General features: G+C 48.0%; 1 protein-coding gene across 1 annotated transcript in view; it reads right to left on the reverse strand.

Annotated features, from left to right (window-relative positions):
- The window catches only part of LOC140725996 (probable E3 ubiquitin-protein ligase HERC4), a 61,606-nt gene that overhangs the window by 28,308 nt on the left and 16,971 nt on the right, over window positions 1-16,327 (reverse strand). Inside the window, exons 5-8 of the mRNA XM_073041896.1 lie at window positions 14,095-14,186; window positions 9,732-9,862; window positions 7,480-7,619; window positions 3,477-3,553 (exon numbers count right to left, since the gene is read on the reverse strand). Of these exons, the coding sequence (XP_072897997.1) occupies window positions 3,477-3,553; window positions 7,480-7,619; window positions 9,732-9,862; window positions 14,095-14,186 (440 nt within the window). The remainder of the gene's footprint in view (window positions 1-3,476; window positions 3,554-7,479; window positions 7,620-9,731; window positions 9,863-14,094; window positions 14,187-16,327) is intronic.

Below are 16,327 nucleotides of genomic sequence, written 5' to 3' on the forward strand. Positions count from 1 at the left end.
TACAGCAGTTCAGTTAACAGAAATTCACCATCACAGAATTCACAAATCACTACCAGAATATGTAGGATACAGAACAAAAAAACTTTCTCATGGAAGTTGCATGTCGGTTTTGACTTCATGTACAGCTCACATTTCCTGGCGCAGGGACAGATGACATGGCTTCAAGTTATGGAAAACCGCAACACAGATGGTTTCCTGGGAACGCAAGTCCCCTTAACACAGCATTGCCTGTACACCTGCTACAGTCTGAGTGTTTCAATCAATCCTACTGTTGGACAACAGGTGCACATAAGATCCCCACCGTGATAAAAAACATTTCAATGAGAGTATTTATATTCTTATAATAACACAACATTTTAGGTTCAAAAGGGTAACAAATGTAACCGTGAAAGTTCACTCCTACCTGTGATAAATTGTTCACGGGAAAATATTTGACATTTACTTTCTCTTAGTCCTTTCCCCCTCTATTTATTTTCCTTTCTGTATACGATGACTGAAATCTCATCTCTATATACAGACACATCACGTACATGCCTGCTCTCAAGGAAGTAAATTTTCCCACTTTCCTTCTATTTTTTAATAATAACATGAAAAAAACAATTGCTGGAGGTACTCAGCAGGTAAGGCAGTGGGTCTACGAAAGGAGGACTAGTTTTAATATTTCACCTCGATGATATATTGGTAAGTTCAAAGGTCAAGAAAGCATGTTGTGGCTGTATAGGTCACGTTTGGAGTGTTGTGTGCAGTTCTGGTTCCCTCAATACAGGGAGAACATAGAGGCTTTACAGAAGAGTTTCAGTAGGACGCTGTCTGGATTAGAGGGCACATTCCGCAAGGAGAGGTTGGACAAATTTGGATTGCATTGGAGGCTGAGGGCTGACCTGATACATATAGAATTATGAGAGGCATAGATAGGGTAGATAGTCAGAGACGTTTACCCCAGGATAGGAATGTCAAATGCCAGAGGTCACAGATTTAAGACAGGGGAGGAAAAATTTAAAGGAGAGTTGCAAGGTAGGTTTTATTTACACAGATATTGGGAGGTACCTGGAATGGGCTGCTAGGGGAAGTAAACTCAACAGCAATGTTTAAGAGGCATTTCAACAGACACATGATCAAATAGGAAATGAAGGGTTACTGACCATCTGTAGGCAAATGGGATTCATTTGGATTGGCATTCTCGTTGGCACAGACATGTGGGCTGAAGGGCCTGTTATTGTGTTGTACTGTTCTGTAAACCACCCTCTCCTTTCTCACCCCAGGCCTTACTGGTGGAGCTATGTAATGTGTTCTGAGTTCCCTAATCTCTAGATGAACTATTGCCCCCTTGCCAAAAATCACCTCCCATTGCCAGCAAGCGGCTACTCTCAAGATATCGCTCCGAAATCCAGCATCAGTGGTCTCTTGGGTCTCCAAGCTGCTACATGGGTTGTGCGGGGGGTGAGGGGATGTGGGATGTTCTAATTATTCAAGGCTCCAGCAATGCAGCAGTCACTACCTCTGATCTTTGTGGGGAAAAGCCTCAAGTGACATCACCTTCACCACTTGCAGCAGCTGTTATGACTTAAGGGCTTATCATAATTAAAAATCGTCTGCATGTAGGCAAGATCTATTTTAAAAAGAAGCAGAGCTAAAGCAGGAGAATAGGGTTTGAAGGGATAAACCAGCCACGGTGAAACAGCAGAATGGCCTAGTCCTGCTATGTCTTATGGTCTAATCGGTAAAACAAGTCGAGAATTACCTTGAATGGTTCAATAATATTGATCTAAGTGTAATCAATTCTTGGGTGTGCATAAATGAATGAAAACATAATTTATAACTAATATACAAGAACAAACACACACATGCACGTGTGTTCATCATTCTTATACTCTGTCGCCTCTCAGTATTGTGTTTCTCTAGCTAAAGATAATAAAAGATCTCAGTGCTTCTCTAATTTTGCTTTTTGCAATAGTCAGGAACAGGAATCCTGCCTCTTGAACCATCTGCGGTATTCACTGATATAGTGGAAGAGCACCTCCACTGATACGGTTTTCCTGCACTAACTCAATATCCCTTGTTTCCTGTAATACCATAAACCTATAGGCAAATGCACTGGAGGAACTCACCGGGTCAGGCAGCATCTATGAAGGGAAATAGATGGTCAACATTCTGAGTCGAGTCCAGATCAAGGGCCTCTAGCTGAAACGTTGGTTCCCCATTTTCCTCCTTAGATGCTGCCTGACTCACTGAGTTTTTCCAGCATCTTGGTACGTTGCTTCAGATTTCTAGCATCTAAAATCTCTCTTAAGTCTTTTTTTTTCTTATGTCTCTTATGTTTCTTATGTCTTCATAAGTCTACAGGTACGTATTTTTCTTGTCCAAATATTTGGCACATGCCTCCATTCCAAAGTTTGCTTGCCAACTCTCCTTGTGAAACACCTTTCAGCACGTTATCATGGTTTAAGGAGTTTGTACGTTCTCCCTGTGATGGCGTGGGATTCCTCTGGGGTGCTCCAGTTTCCTCCCACATTCCAAAGTTAACGGGTTAATTGGTCACACAGGCGTAATTGGGCAATGTGGGCTGGTTGAGCTGGAAGGGCCTGTCACCTTGCTGTACTGTTGAATAAGTAAATCATGTGGATGACTTTTTTTATATAACAGGTTACACCTGGGCTCCAAAACATTCACAGAGCAGCTTTATTAACCCAGAGATAGTATTATACGTATCAAACATGTTCTTGGTTCTATCTCAATCTTTTTTTATTAAGTTTCGAGTAGATAAACATAACAATGATAGTGATACAAAGAGATGGGGATTACATTAATAACGGTTAACGTATACGGAAACAGACTCCGACTGATGTGTAATCTAAGCCTCCCAATCTCTTAGTAACTAAACATGAAAAAGATTCAAATTTATTTATTTATTTATTTGTTTGTTTGTTTACAGACTAAACTAAAAAAAAAACAAAATAAAAACAAAACAAAAACTGGGCTGCCTTGTTTCATCAGTTAAAATCATTATTTGTCATTAACCCCGCTCCTCTATACACGGCCAAAAAGTTATTGCGAAGGATTCGGAAAAGGTCAGCTTACATCATATGAAAATGTTGAATAAGTGGCCTCCAAGTTTCTTCAAATTTAACCGAAGGGTCGATAGTGCCACTCCTAATTTTTTCTAAGTTTAAATATGTTACAGTTTAGGAAAGCCACTGAAATGTAGTAGGGGGATTAGATTCTTTCCATTTAAATAAAATGGATCTTCTGGCTATTAATGTAACAAATGCAATCAAACGGCAAGCTGAAGGGGATAATTGACTAGAGTCCATCACTGGTAATCCAAAAATTGCCGTAATAGGACGAGGTTGTAAATCAATATGCAAAACTGCTGAAATAATATCAAGAATATCTTTCCAATATTTTTCCAAAAGAGGACAAGATCAGAACATATGTGTCAAGGAGGCTACCTCAGAATTCGGAAGTGCATTTCTTACCTTGAGACCAAAGCACAATGCAAAACTTTGATCGGCACCTGCAAAAATCCTTTTCACGGCTGGTTGGAGCATACTGCCTGTGGAGAGCCAAAGGGAAGGAAAACATTTGCATGTTCACAGTACCTTTCACAAAGGCAGTTATTCATAGGAACTTCACAGACCAAGGAAAACTTCATCCATTACAGGAACTATGGTGGGGGGTGGGGTCAGAGCGGAGTGAGTGGGAGGCATGGGCAGGGGGCGGGACCCCAGTGAGAGATAAAGAAAGTGAAGTAGGAAGAAGGAGAGAAAGAGATTGGGAGGGAAAGAGAGAAAGATGGAGGAGAGAGGGGGAGATGGAAGAGTGACAGAAGGAGAGAGGGGAGGGGTGAGAGAGAAGGGGTGGGAAGAGGGAGTGATGGAGAGGGAGAAAGTCACAAAGAAGTCAATCTGTATACAGCAGGTTCCCACAAACAGCAAGGTGTTACTGATCAGATGATCTGTTTAACTTAGTCTTTAACTTGACAGATAAACATCAGTATGGGGAATTTCCTTCAATATTCTGCCCAGGAACGTTACTTACAGACCTGTAGGAGGGGTCCTGGGTTAAAATGGAGAGCCCTTTGACAGTTCAACACTCCCCCAGTAATTCACCTCCAACAGTGCACAGCTCCTTTAGTACTTCACCTCTAACGTATGGTGCTCCCTCCATACTGCCAATCCAATAATGCACCAATCTCCTTGGTAATATCTTTCCCAGTGTTGCCTCCCTGACTGTATAACACTCCCTCCGTTCTGGCCCACTTATACACAGTGAGGCATTGCCTCAGTACCACCCCTCCCACAACGCGACATTCTCTCAGTACCGGAGCTCCCTCAGTACCACCCCTCCCACAGTGTGACGCTCCCTCAGTACCGACCCTCCCACAGTGTGACGCTCCCTCAGTACCACCCCTCCCACAGTGTGACGCTCCCTCAGTACCGACCCTCCCACAGTGTGACGCTCCCTCAGTACCACCCCTCCCACAGTGTGACGCTCCCTCAGTACCACCCCTCCCACAGTGTGACGCTCCCTCAGTACCACCCCTCCCACAGTGTGACTCTCCACAGTGCCAACCCTCCCAGAGTGTAGTGCTCCCTCAGTACCACCCCTCCCACAGTGTGATGCTCCCTCAGTACCACCCCTCCCACAGTGTGGCGCTCCCTCAGTACCACCCCTCCCAGAGTGTAGTGCTCCCTCAGTACCACCCCTCCCACAGTGTGATGCTCCCTCAGTACCACCCCTCCCACAGTGTGGCGCTCCCTCAGTACCACCCCTCCCACAGTGCGGCGCTCCCTCAGTACCACCCCTCCCAGAGTGTAGTGCTCCCTCAGTACCACCCCTCCCACAGTGTGATGCTCTCTCAGTACCACCCCTCCCACAGTGTGATGCTCCCTCAGTACCACCCCTCCCACAGTGTGATGCTCCCTCAGTACCACCCCTCCCACAGTGCAACGCTCCCTTAGTACCACCCCTCCCACAGTGCAACGCTCCCTCAGTACCACCCCTCCCACAGTGTGATGCTCCCTCAGTACCACCCCTCCCACAGTGCAACGCTCCCTCAGTACCACCCCTCCCAGAGTGTAGTGCTCCCTCAGTACCACCCCTCCCACAGTGTGATGCTCCCTCAGTACCACCCCTCCCAGAGTGTAGTGCTCCCTCAGTACCACCCCTCCCACAGTGTGATGCTCCCTCAGTACCACCCCTCCCACAGTGCAACGCTCCCTCAGTACCACCCCTCCCACAGTGTGATGCTCCCTCAGTACCACCCCTCCCACAGTGTGATGCTCCCTCAGTACCACCCCTCCCACAGTGCAACGCTCCCTCAGTACCACCCCTCCCACAGTGTGACGCTCCCTCTGTACCACCCCTCCCACAGTGTAGTGCTCCCTCAGTACCACCCCTCCCAGAGTGTAGTGCTCCCTCAGTACCACCCCTCCCACAGTGTGATGCTCCCTCAGTACCACCCCTCCCACAGTGTGGCGCTCCCTCAGTACCACCCCTCCCACAGTGCAACGCTCCCTCAGTACCACCCCTCCCACAGTGTGGCGCTCCCTCAGTACCACCCCTCCCACAGTGCAACGCTCCCTCAGTACCACCCCTCCCACAGTGTGATGCTCCCTCAGTACCACCCCTCCCACAGTGCAACGCTCCCTCAGTACCACCCCTCCCACAGTGCAACGCTCCCTCAGTACCACCCCTCCCACAGTGTGATGCTCCCTCAGTACCACCCCTCCCACAGTGCAATGCTCCCTCAGTACCACCCCTCCCAGAGTGTAGTGCTCCCTCAGTACCACCCCTCCCACAGTGTGATGCTCCCTCAGTACCACCCCTCCCAGAGTGTAGTGCTCCCTCAGTACCACCCCTCCCACAGTGTGATGCTCCCTCAGTACCACCCCTCCCACAGTGCAACGCTCCCTCAGTACCACCCCTCCCACAGTGTGATGCTCCCTCAGTACCACCCCTCCCAGAGTGTAGTGCTCCCTCAGTACCACCCCTCCCAGAGTGTAGTGCTCCCTCAGTACCACCCCTCCCACAGTGTGACGCTCCCTCAGTACCACCCCTCCCACAGTGTAGTGCTCCCTCAGTACCACCCCTCCCAGAGTGTAGTGCTCCCTCAGTACCACCCCTCCCACAGTGTGATGCTCCCTCAGTACCACCCCTCCCACAGTGTGGCGCTCCCTCAGTACCACCCCTCCCACAGTGCAACGCTCCCTCAGTACCACCCCTCCCACAGTGTGGCGCTCCCTCAGTACCACCCCTCCCACAGTGCAACGCTCCCTCAGTACCACCCCTCCCACAGTGTGATGCTCCCTCAGTACCACCCCTCCCACAGTGCAACGCTCCCTCAGTACCACCCCTCCCACAGTGTGATGCTCCCTCAGTACCACCCCTCCCACAGTGCAATGCTCCCTCAGTACCACCCCTCCCAGAGTGTAGTGCTCCCTCAGTACCACCCCTCCCACAGTGTGATGCTCCCTCAGTACCACCCCTCCCAGAGTGTAGTGCTCCCTCAGTACCACCCCTCCCACAGTGTGATGCTCCCTCAGTACCACCCCTCCCACAGTGCAACGCTCCCTCAGTACCACCCCTCCCACAGTGTGATGCTCCCTCAGTACCACCCCTCCCACAGTGCAACGCTCCCTCAGTACCACCCCTCCCACAGTGTGATGCTCCCTCAGTACCACCCCTCCCACAGTGCAACGCTCCCTCAGTACCACCCCTCCCACAGTGTGATGCTCCCTCAGTACCACCCCTCCCACAGTGCAACGCTCCCTCAGTACCACCCCTCCCACAGTGTGGTGCTCCTTCAGTATTGTCCCTCCCACAGTGCAGCATTCCCTCAGTACTGGCGCTCCCTCAATACCATCTCTCCCGCAGTGAGGCGATACCTCAGTCCCGCCCCTCCCGCAGTGAGGCGATACCTCAGTCCCGCCCCTCCCGCAGTGAGGCGATACCTCAGTCCCGCCCCTCCCGCAGTGAGGCGATACCTCAGTCCTGCCCCTCCCACAGTGAGGCGATACCTCAGTCCCACCCCTCCCACAGTGAGGAGCTCCCTCAGTGCAGCTAATGGAGCTGATGCCTCACAGCTCCTGTGTCCTATCCTGACCTGGGAGCTCTCAATGTGAGTTTGTGTGTTCTCACTGACCATATGGGTTTCCTCCAGTGTTTACTATCCTCCCGGAGACCAGCTGGCCACTGTACACAGCCCCTGCTGTGTGGGTGAGTGGTACAATAAGGCCAGGCATTGAGGGGAATGTGGTGAGAGGAAAATGGAATTGGTGTAAATGGGTGGTTAATGGTTAGCAGAGTCTCAGTGGGCTGAATGTCCTATTTCCATACCATATCACTCTGACAGCGCTCCCACAGTGTGTCTCTCTCAGTATTGACCTCTCTCACCAGTTGGTCAGTGCTGGAAAGTTGATGACTACCAGCAGGTGAATATTCAACAACAATGAGAAATAGCAAGGGCTGCTCTCCTACCTGGCTCAGCTACCACTGAGAATGGGACCAGACGAGGCTCAAACTGGTCACGGGCTCCTCCGCTTCCCAAATGCCCATTCTGCCCTTGGCCAAAGGAGTAGAGTTTCCTTGATCTGGCACTGTACACCAAAGTGTGGTAACTGCAAAACACATTCACCTTAAAAAAACAACTGGAAACCTAAAATCAAACACTACCTTATCCATGTGTAGAGCTACTCTCGCTGAACTATGGGCTTGGACCCCAAGACCTCTCTGTACCTCAGTGTTAATAAGTGGCCTACCATGAACTGCGAACTTTCCCCTACATTTGGTTGCCCAGGGGAGGAGTGTGGCAAAGAGCAGAGGCGCAGTGGGCACGCTGGAGCCCACACTCAGTCGGGGGCTGGGCCCTCCCGTCAGTGCTGCCCTCCAGAGTTCGCTCAGTGAAAGACAGGCTGGATTGAGTTTGTCCGCGGCTGCACTAACAAGAGTTGAGGAACCGCTGCGTGCTTGTCATTGCAGAAACATGATTCCAGACCGGTTGGCCCAGGAGGAACGCTGGCACGTTTGGCTATAGTAATGTGCACGGTTGAATGATAGTTGAACAAAGTGTAACACCTCAAACTTGTCTGCATTATACTCTATCTGCCACTTATCTACACATCCTGCATCTCTGTGATCTGATACAGATCTGTAAGTAATACAGACTGCTGTATTCTTTGATTGTCCTTTATGCTATACAATTCCACCAATCTCCGTGTCATCTACAAATTCGGTAATTGCCCCATCTACAATCCCATCCAAATCACAAACAAGAGGTCCTAGCACCGATCCTTGCAGAACACTGCGGGTCACGCACTTCCAGCCAAAACAACACCTTTGCATTTCTACTCTGTCTTCTATGGACAAGCCAATTCCAAATCTAAACCTGCAATTTTCCTTGGATCCCATGCATCTTTATCTTGTGAATAAATCTACAATGAGGACATTACGAAATGGATTACCACAGTCTCTGTAGATAACATCTACTGCTTCACCCTCATCAAGCTCCTTTGACACATCCTCAAAAAGCTCAAACAAGTCTGTGATTTTCCTTGTACAAAGCCATGCTGACTAAAGGCTAGGGTACGGCGTAGGGTGCGCGGTACCTACGGTGTAGATGCAATGCACAAGTATAAATCAGCCTTAAGCAGGCCACGCCTTCTGGAATGTATCCCTCTCCAAAAGCTTCCCTAGCACTGACGTGAGGCTCACTGGCCCACAACTACCTGGATTATCTCTATTTCTGTCCTTGAACAAAAGCAAGCATTTGTTACTCTCCAGTCCTCCCGAACATTGCCTGGAGCCAGTAAGGACTCAAACATCTTTGTCAAAGCCCCAGCAATCTCCTCACTTCCTTCTTTCAATAAATGCCATCAGGCCCTGAATATTGAAAGAAGCAAGTGAGGACATTGCTGGGGGCTTCGAAAAAGATCTTTGTGTCCTTTCAGGGTTAGCCTGAGGTACCTACCACCACGCTGAAGGACAACTTCCCAATTTCACCCACAGTCCTTTCTGGGTTCAGTGTCAAGTCCTGGTCATGGGAGATACACACTCAACCCCCTACCCCAACCACCACTCTCTCTTCTCTCCCCTCCCCTCCTGTCAGGCAGAAGATACAAAAGCTTGAAACATGCACAATCAGGCCCAAGGACAGCTTCTATCCCACTGTATCGATGCCTGACCTGCTGAGTTCCCCCAGCACTGTGTGTGTGTTACTTTGGATTTCCAGCATCTACAGAACCTCATGGTGTTTACATCGTGAAAACTGTTATTTTGCCACAGCAGAACAAAGCAAGACATAAAAATTAATGTACACTACAAAAATAAACAGTACAAAAGAGAAATAATGAGGTAGTGATCATGGGTTCATAAGTTAAAAATGAACTCTTAATGTCCCAGTCAGCCTCATCAAAGGCCTTGCACTGCATAAGTGTAACACTATCCTACGTTCTGTTTTCCTATTTACTACTCGATGTGTGGAACAATCTGTCTGATGGGATGTTTTCCACTATATCTCGGCACTTGTAAAATAATAAAGTGACAAAGGGCCCAGATACCCGGGCTCCATCCCAGATACCCAGGACAAAAACAAGGCCAACTTCAGACCTTCCACTATGTTTTAGCAGCAGTTTCCTAACACTCTGCCCATCATTGTCTCCGTCACCATTCCCATCATTCACCTGTTACTGCAAAAAGTGCATCCCCTGTACCCAGGCATTTTATCAGCTTACCTCCCACATGCAATCTGAGAGACTTTAATTCCACACAGACCATCAAGCAGGCGAGGTACCAGCTCGTCTGTCGTTGAGTTGTGCCCAAGTTGTCCATAATTCCCAGCTCCAAAGGTGAAAACAAGTCCATCCTGGAGAAGACACAACTTCCAGTTAACCGGTACCTCACATAGCTAGACAGTCCGAGTGTTACACAGGAACGTCAGTCAGCAAACTGCTGGTGTAAAGATACAGATAAGGTACAAGTGAACCCCTGTGTTATGGCAGTTTGGATCACAGCAATTCACCCACACAGAATTCACCAAACTCTGAGGTAAGGAATTAAAACTTTCAATTTGCATTTCTCGACACATGCTCAAATGAAGTGGCTTCACGCTTGGGGAAAATCCCAGTACAGATTTCTTGAAACACATCCCCTGTAACGTGGTGGGTTCCTGCAGAGGGCTGATCAAAGAGGAGGAGAAGGATGGCAAGAGATTGCGGGAGGGAATCCCAGAGCTAGGAGCCCACACAGCTGAAGATATGGTTTCCGGTGGTGGAGTGATGGGAACCAGGCAGTGTGAAAACCTAGAAGGACAGAGGGTTCCAATTATGAAGGAGCTTACAGAGTTCTGGTGGGAGGTTTAAAGAGTAGGATGAGTATTTTAAAATGAGGGCAAAGCTCGGCTGTGCATCAGGACAGATAGTAAGCACAGAGCAATGTGCAAAGTGGTCCAGGGGTGAGTCCAACTCACAGAGGTGAGAATACTGTATTAAACTCGACAGGGGTTCCCTAACAATTTGGTGTAGTATCCAAGTAGTCGAGCAGGATGAAACAATCGTTTCAGGATCCAGGGAGAGTCGGGTCTGGTTTGGTGGCTGTTGTAATCAGGTGAATGAACTCAGTGCTGTCCTGGGGTGGTGGTGGAGGGGAGAGGCGATGAGTCATTTGTAACATTCACCCGAGGCACAGTCTCTCCTCAAACGAAGGTAAAAAGTAGAATTATTTTAAGAACAAAAGGTGAGATTTGTATTCCTTGCAGTTTAGAAGAACAAGAGGTGACCTTGTAGATAAAGGTTAGTTTTATCTGTCACAGGTACATCAGAACATACAGTAAAATGCGTCATGTGTCAAATCAAATCAGCTGGTAAGTGTCACATGCTTGTGACGCCAACATAGCATTCCCGCAACTCACTGACACTTTGACCTGTACACTTTGGAATGTGGGAGGAAACCGGAGCACCTGGAGGAAACCCACGTGTTCACGAGAAGCATGAACAAGCTCCTTACAGACAGTGGGAGGGATTGAATCCTGATCTTACAGCCGGCGCTGTAAAGCGTTGTGCTAACCACTAGGCTACGGTGACGTTATACAAACATATAACTAGAGTTGCAGGAGGATGGGAACCAGAGTGCCAGAATAGATAGTGGAGAGGGTGCAGAGACAAATATTGGTAAAACCTCAGACAAAGTCAGGAATCAAAAAGGGTGAGCATGGTGCAACAGAAGTTCTAAGCTGCGTATATTTCAATGTAAGAAGCATTGTAGGAAAGGCAGATAAGCTCAGGGCATCAAGACATGAACTTATGATATTGCAGCCATTCGTGAGGCTTGGTTGCAGGAGGGGCAGGACTGACAGCTCAGTATTCGGGGGTTCCATGGTTTTAGATGTGACAGAGCGGGAGGGGTTAAAGGGGGATGGTGTTACTAGTCAGGGAAAATGTCATGGCAGACTGGAGAACTCCTCTAGTGAGGCATTATGGGTGGAATGGTGTAATAAGGAAGGTATAACCATGCTAATGGGGCTCTAGTACAGACCACCCAACAGTCTGCGGGATTCAGAGGAACAAGTTTGTAGAGAGGTCCAAGACTGTTGTAAGAAACGTAAGGTTGTTATAGTAGGTGATTTTAACTTTCCATATATTGATTGAGAGTTCCATACTGTAAAAGGCCTAGATGGGATAGTTTGTCAAATGTGTTCAGGAAAGTTTCCTTAAATCAATTCATGGAAGTCCCAGTGAGAGAGTGTGCGATACTTGATCACTATTAGGGAAAGAGACAGGAAACACGACAGAAATTTGTTAATCTAGTGACTATAATGCCATTAGTTTCAAGGTAATTATAGAAAGGTATAAGTATGGTCCTCGGGTTGAGATTCTAAATTGGAGAAAGGCCAATGTTGATGGTATCAGAAAGGATCTAGCAAGGGAGACTGGGACATGTTGTTTTCTGGCAAAGGTGTACTTGGTAAGTGAGAGGCTTTCATAAGTGAAGTTTTGAGTATACAGAACTTGTATGCCTCTGTCAGAATAAAAGGATGGCAGGTTTAGGAAACCTTGGTTTTAGAGAGAGATTAAGCAAAAGGAGGTGCATAACATGTATAGGCAGATAGGTACAAATGAGGTACTTGAAGAGTATAAGAAATGCAAGAGAACACTTAAGAAGTAAATCTAGAGAACTAAAACAGACAGACAGACATACTTTATTGATCCCGAGGGAAATTGGGTTTCGTTACAAAGAGGACATGAGGTTGCTCCAGCAGTTAAAGTGAAGGAGAATCCTAACGGCTTCACAGATATACTCTAGCAAGGGACAAAATTGGTCCTCTTGAGGATCAGAGTGGTAATCGATGCATAGAGACAAAAGAGATGGTGGAGACTTTAAATGGATTTTTTGCATTTGAGTTTACTCGGGCGACAGACACAGGGTCTATAGAAGTGAAGCTGTCGAGGCAAATTAGGGTAGATAAATCCCCGGGGTCTGACAAGGTGTTGCCTCAAACCCTGTGGGGGGCAGGTGCAGAAATTACATGGGCCTTTGCAGAGATATTTCAATCATCCTTAGTGACAGGTGAGATACCAGAGGACTGGAGGATAGCCAAAGTTGTTCCGCTGTTTGAAAAAGGCTCTAAAAATAAACCTGGAAATTATAGGCCGTGAGCCTAACATCAGTAGTGGGCAAGTTATTTGAAGGTATTCTAAGGGACCGGATATTTGAGTATTTGGATAGACAGGGACTGATCAGGGATGGTCAATATGGCTTCATGCGTGGTAGGTCATATCTAACCAATGTTATAGAGTTTTTCAAGGAAGTTACCAGGTAAGTTGATGAAGACAAGGCAGTTGATGGTGTCTACATGGATTCTAGCAAGGCTTTTGGCAAGGTCCTGCATGTGAGGTTGGTCAAGAAGGTTCAGTCGCTTGGCATTCAGGATGAGGTGGGAAATTAACTTCACAGGAAAATCCAGAGAGTGGTAGTAGATGATTGCCTCTCTGACTGGAGCCTGTAACTAGCGGAGTGCTGCAGGGATCGGTGCTGGGCCTATTGCTGTTTGTCATCTATAGCAACAATCTGGATGATAATGTAGTAAACTGGATCGGCAAATTTGCAGATGACCCCAAGATTGGGGCTGCTGTGGACAGTGATGAAGGCTATCATGGCTTGCAGCAGGATCTAGTCTAGCTGGAAAAATGAGCTGAAAAATGGCAGAGGGAACTTAATGCAGGAAAGTGTGAGGTGTTGTACTTTGGTACGATAAACCAGGGTCGGACTTACACAGTGAGTGACAGGGCACTGAAGAGTGCAGTAGAACAAAGGGATCTGGGAATACGTGCATAATTCATTGGAAGTAGATAAGGTTGTAAAGAAAGTTTTTGGCATATAGGGCTTCATAAATCAAAGCCTTGAATACAGGAGAAGGGCTGTTATGTTGAAGTTGTATAAGACGTTGGTGAGGTCTAACTTGGAGTATGGTGTACAGTTTGGCCATGAGCCTATAGGACAGATGTAAGTAAGTTTGAAAGGGTACGGAGAAATTTTATAAGGATGTTGCCCGGACTGCAGGACCAGAGCTATAAGGAAAGATTGAATAGATTAGTACTTTATTCCTTGGAATGTGGAAGATTGAGATGAGATTTGATAGAGGTATACAAGATTATGAGGGGTATAGATAGGGTAAATGCAAGCAGGCTTTTTCCACAGGGGTCGGGCAGATTACAACCAGAGGTCATGGGCTTACGGCGAGAAGTGAAAAGTTTAAGGGGAACGTGAGGGGAAACCTCTTCACTCAGAGGACTGTGAGACTGTGGTACGAGTTACCAGTGCAAGTGGTGCATGCAAGCTCAATTTCAATGTTTTAGGAGAGGTTTGGATAGGTACATGGATGGCTATGGACAGGGTGCAGGCCAGCGTAGATCAGCCAAGGTCCTATTAAAAGGTGGAAAAAGCTTGAGGGGCTGAGTGGCCTACTCCTACTCCTACCTTTTTGTGTGAGTGAGATGTTCCCAATACTCTGATAGTTGTTTCTCCCCCAACATCAGTAAAGCATAGGACAGAAATATAAACCTTGTAATGGTTACAATCTTAGCTTATGTAGGAACAAACCTTATTCAGCACAGCCGTGTGGTGGGCCCCACAGGACACATAGATGACTCCCTTAAGCTCCAGCAGCTTCACATAAGTGGGAAGATATCGAACTGTAACGAGAAAAGAGGCTCAGTCGAGAGTCTGCTTTCCCCAAGGTGTGCATCTGGGGCTCTGCACACACTGAGGAGTGATCAGACGCCGCAGATCAGGGTTTCTCAACCAGGGTTCTGCCAGAGGTCACAATTAAATAAAATAAACATTGTTTTTTGAACTTCATGAAATGCTAGCGCTCGCAGTGGTGGGCAGTGACCCCCTTAGCAATCTCGTTAAAGGTCTCAGCCCAGTATGGCAGTGTGCAGTTGGACCGTGTTTATTCTCAGTTTTTGACGTGAGATAGGGGAGGCCATTGATAACTGGTGAGCACTGTATTACACGGAGGGGAGGATGGTAGGCTGATAACTGGTGAGCACTGTATTACATGGAGGGGAGGATGGTAGGCTGATAACTGGTGAGCACTGTATTACACGGAGGGGAGGATGGTAGGCTGATAACTGGTGAGCACTGTATTACACGGAGGGGAGGATGGTAGGCTGATAACTGGTGAGCACTGTATTACATGGAGGGGAGGATGGTAGGCTGATAACTGGTGAGCACTGTATTACACGGAGGGGAGGATGGTAGGCTGATAACTGGTGAGCGCTGTATTACACGGAGGGGAGGATGGTAGGCTGATAACTGGTGAGCACTGTATTACACGGAGGGGAGGATGGTAGGCTGATAACTGGTGAGCACTGTATTACATGGAGGGGAGGATGGTAGGCTGATAACTGGTGAGCACTGTATTACACGGAGGGGAGGATGATAGGCTGATAACTGGTGAGCACTGTATTACACGGAGGGGAGGATGGTAGGCTGATAACTGGTGAGCACTGTATTACACGGAGGGGAGGATGGTAGGCTGATAACTGGTGAGCACTGTATTACACGGAGGGGAGGATGGTAGGCTGATAACTGGTGAGCACTGTATTACATGGAGGGGAGGATGGTAGGCTGATAACTGGTGATCACTGTATTACACGGAGGGGAGGATGGTAGGCTGATAACTGGTGAGCACTGTATTACACAGAGGGGAGGATGGTAGGCTGATAACTGGTGAGCACTGTATTACACGGAGGGGAGGATGGTAGGCTGATAACTGGTGAGCACTGTATTACATGGAGGGGAGGATGGTAGGCTGATAACTGGTGAGCACTGTATTACACGGAGGGGAGGACGGTAGACTGATAACTGGTGAGCACTGTATTACACAGAGGGGAGGATGGTAGGCTGATAACTGGTGAGCACTGTATTACACAGAGGGGAGGATGGTAGGCTGATAACTGGTGAGCACTGTATTACATGGAGGGGAGGATGGTCGGCTGATAACTGGTGAGCACTGTATTACACGGAGGGGAGGATGGTAGGCTGATAACTGGTGAGCACTGATTTACACGGAGGGGAGGATGGTAGGCTGATAACTGGTGAGCACTGTATTACATGGAGGGGAGGATGGTAGGCTGATAACTGGTGAGCACTGTATTACACGGAGGGGAGGACGGTAGACTGATAACTGGTGAGCACTGTATTACACAGAGGGGAGGATGGTCGGCTGATAACTGGTGAGCGCTGTATTACACGGAGGGGAGGACGGTAGGCTGATAACTGGTGAGCGCTGTATTACACGGAGGGGAGGATGGTAGGCTGATAACTGGCGAGTGCTGTATTACACGGAGGGGAGGATGGTAGGCTGATAACTGGTGAGTGCTGTATTACACGGAGGGGAGGATGGTAGGCTGATAACTGGTGAGCTCTGTATTACATGGAGGGGAGGATGGTAGGCTGATAACTGGTGAGCACTGTATTACACGGAGGGGAGGATGGTAGGCTGATAACTGGTGAGCACTGTATTACATGGAGGGGAGGATGGTAGGCTGATAACTGGTGAGCACTGTATTACACGGAGGGGAGGACGGTAGACTGATAACTGGTGAGCACTGTATTACACAGAGGGGAGGATGGTAGGCTGATAACTGGTGAGCACTGTATTACACGGAGGGGAGGATGGTCGGCTGATAACTGGTGAGCGCTGTATTACACGGAGGGGAGGACGGTAGGCTGACAACTGGTGAGTGCTGTATTACACGGAGGGGAGGACGGTAGGCTGATAACTGGTGAGCACTATTACATGGAGGGGAGGATGGTAGGCTGATAA

The sequence above is a fragment of the Hemitrygon akajei genome, chromosome 4 (genome assembly GCF_048418815.1).
Source record: "Hemitrygon akajei chromosome 4, sHemAka1.3, whole genome shotgun sequence".
In the NCBI taxonomy this organism is placed as follows: Eukaryota; Metazoa; Chordata; class Chondrichthyes; order Myliobatiformes; family Dasyatidae; genus Hemitrygon; species Hemitrygon akajei.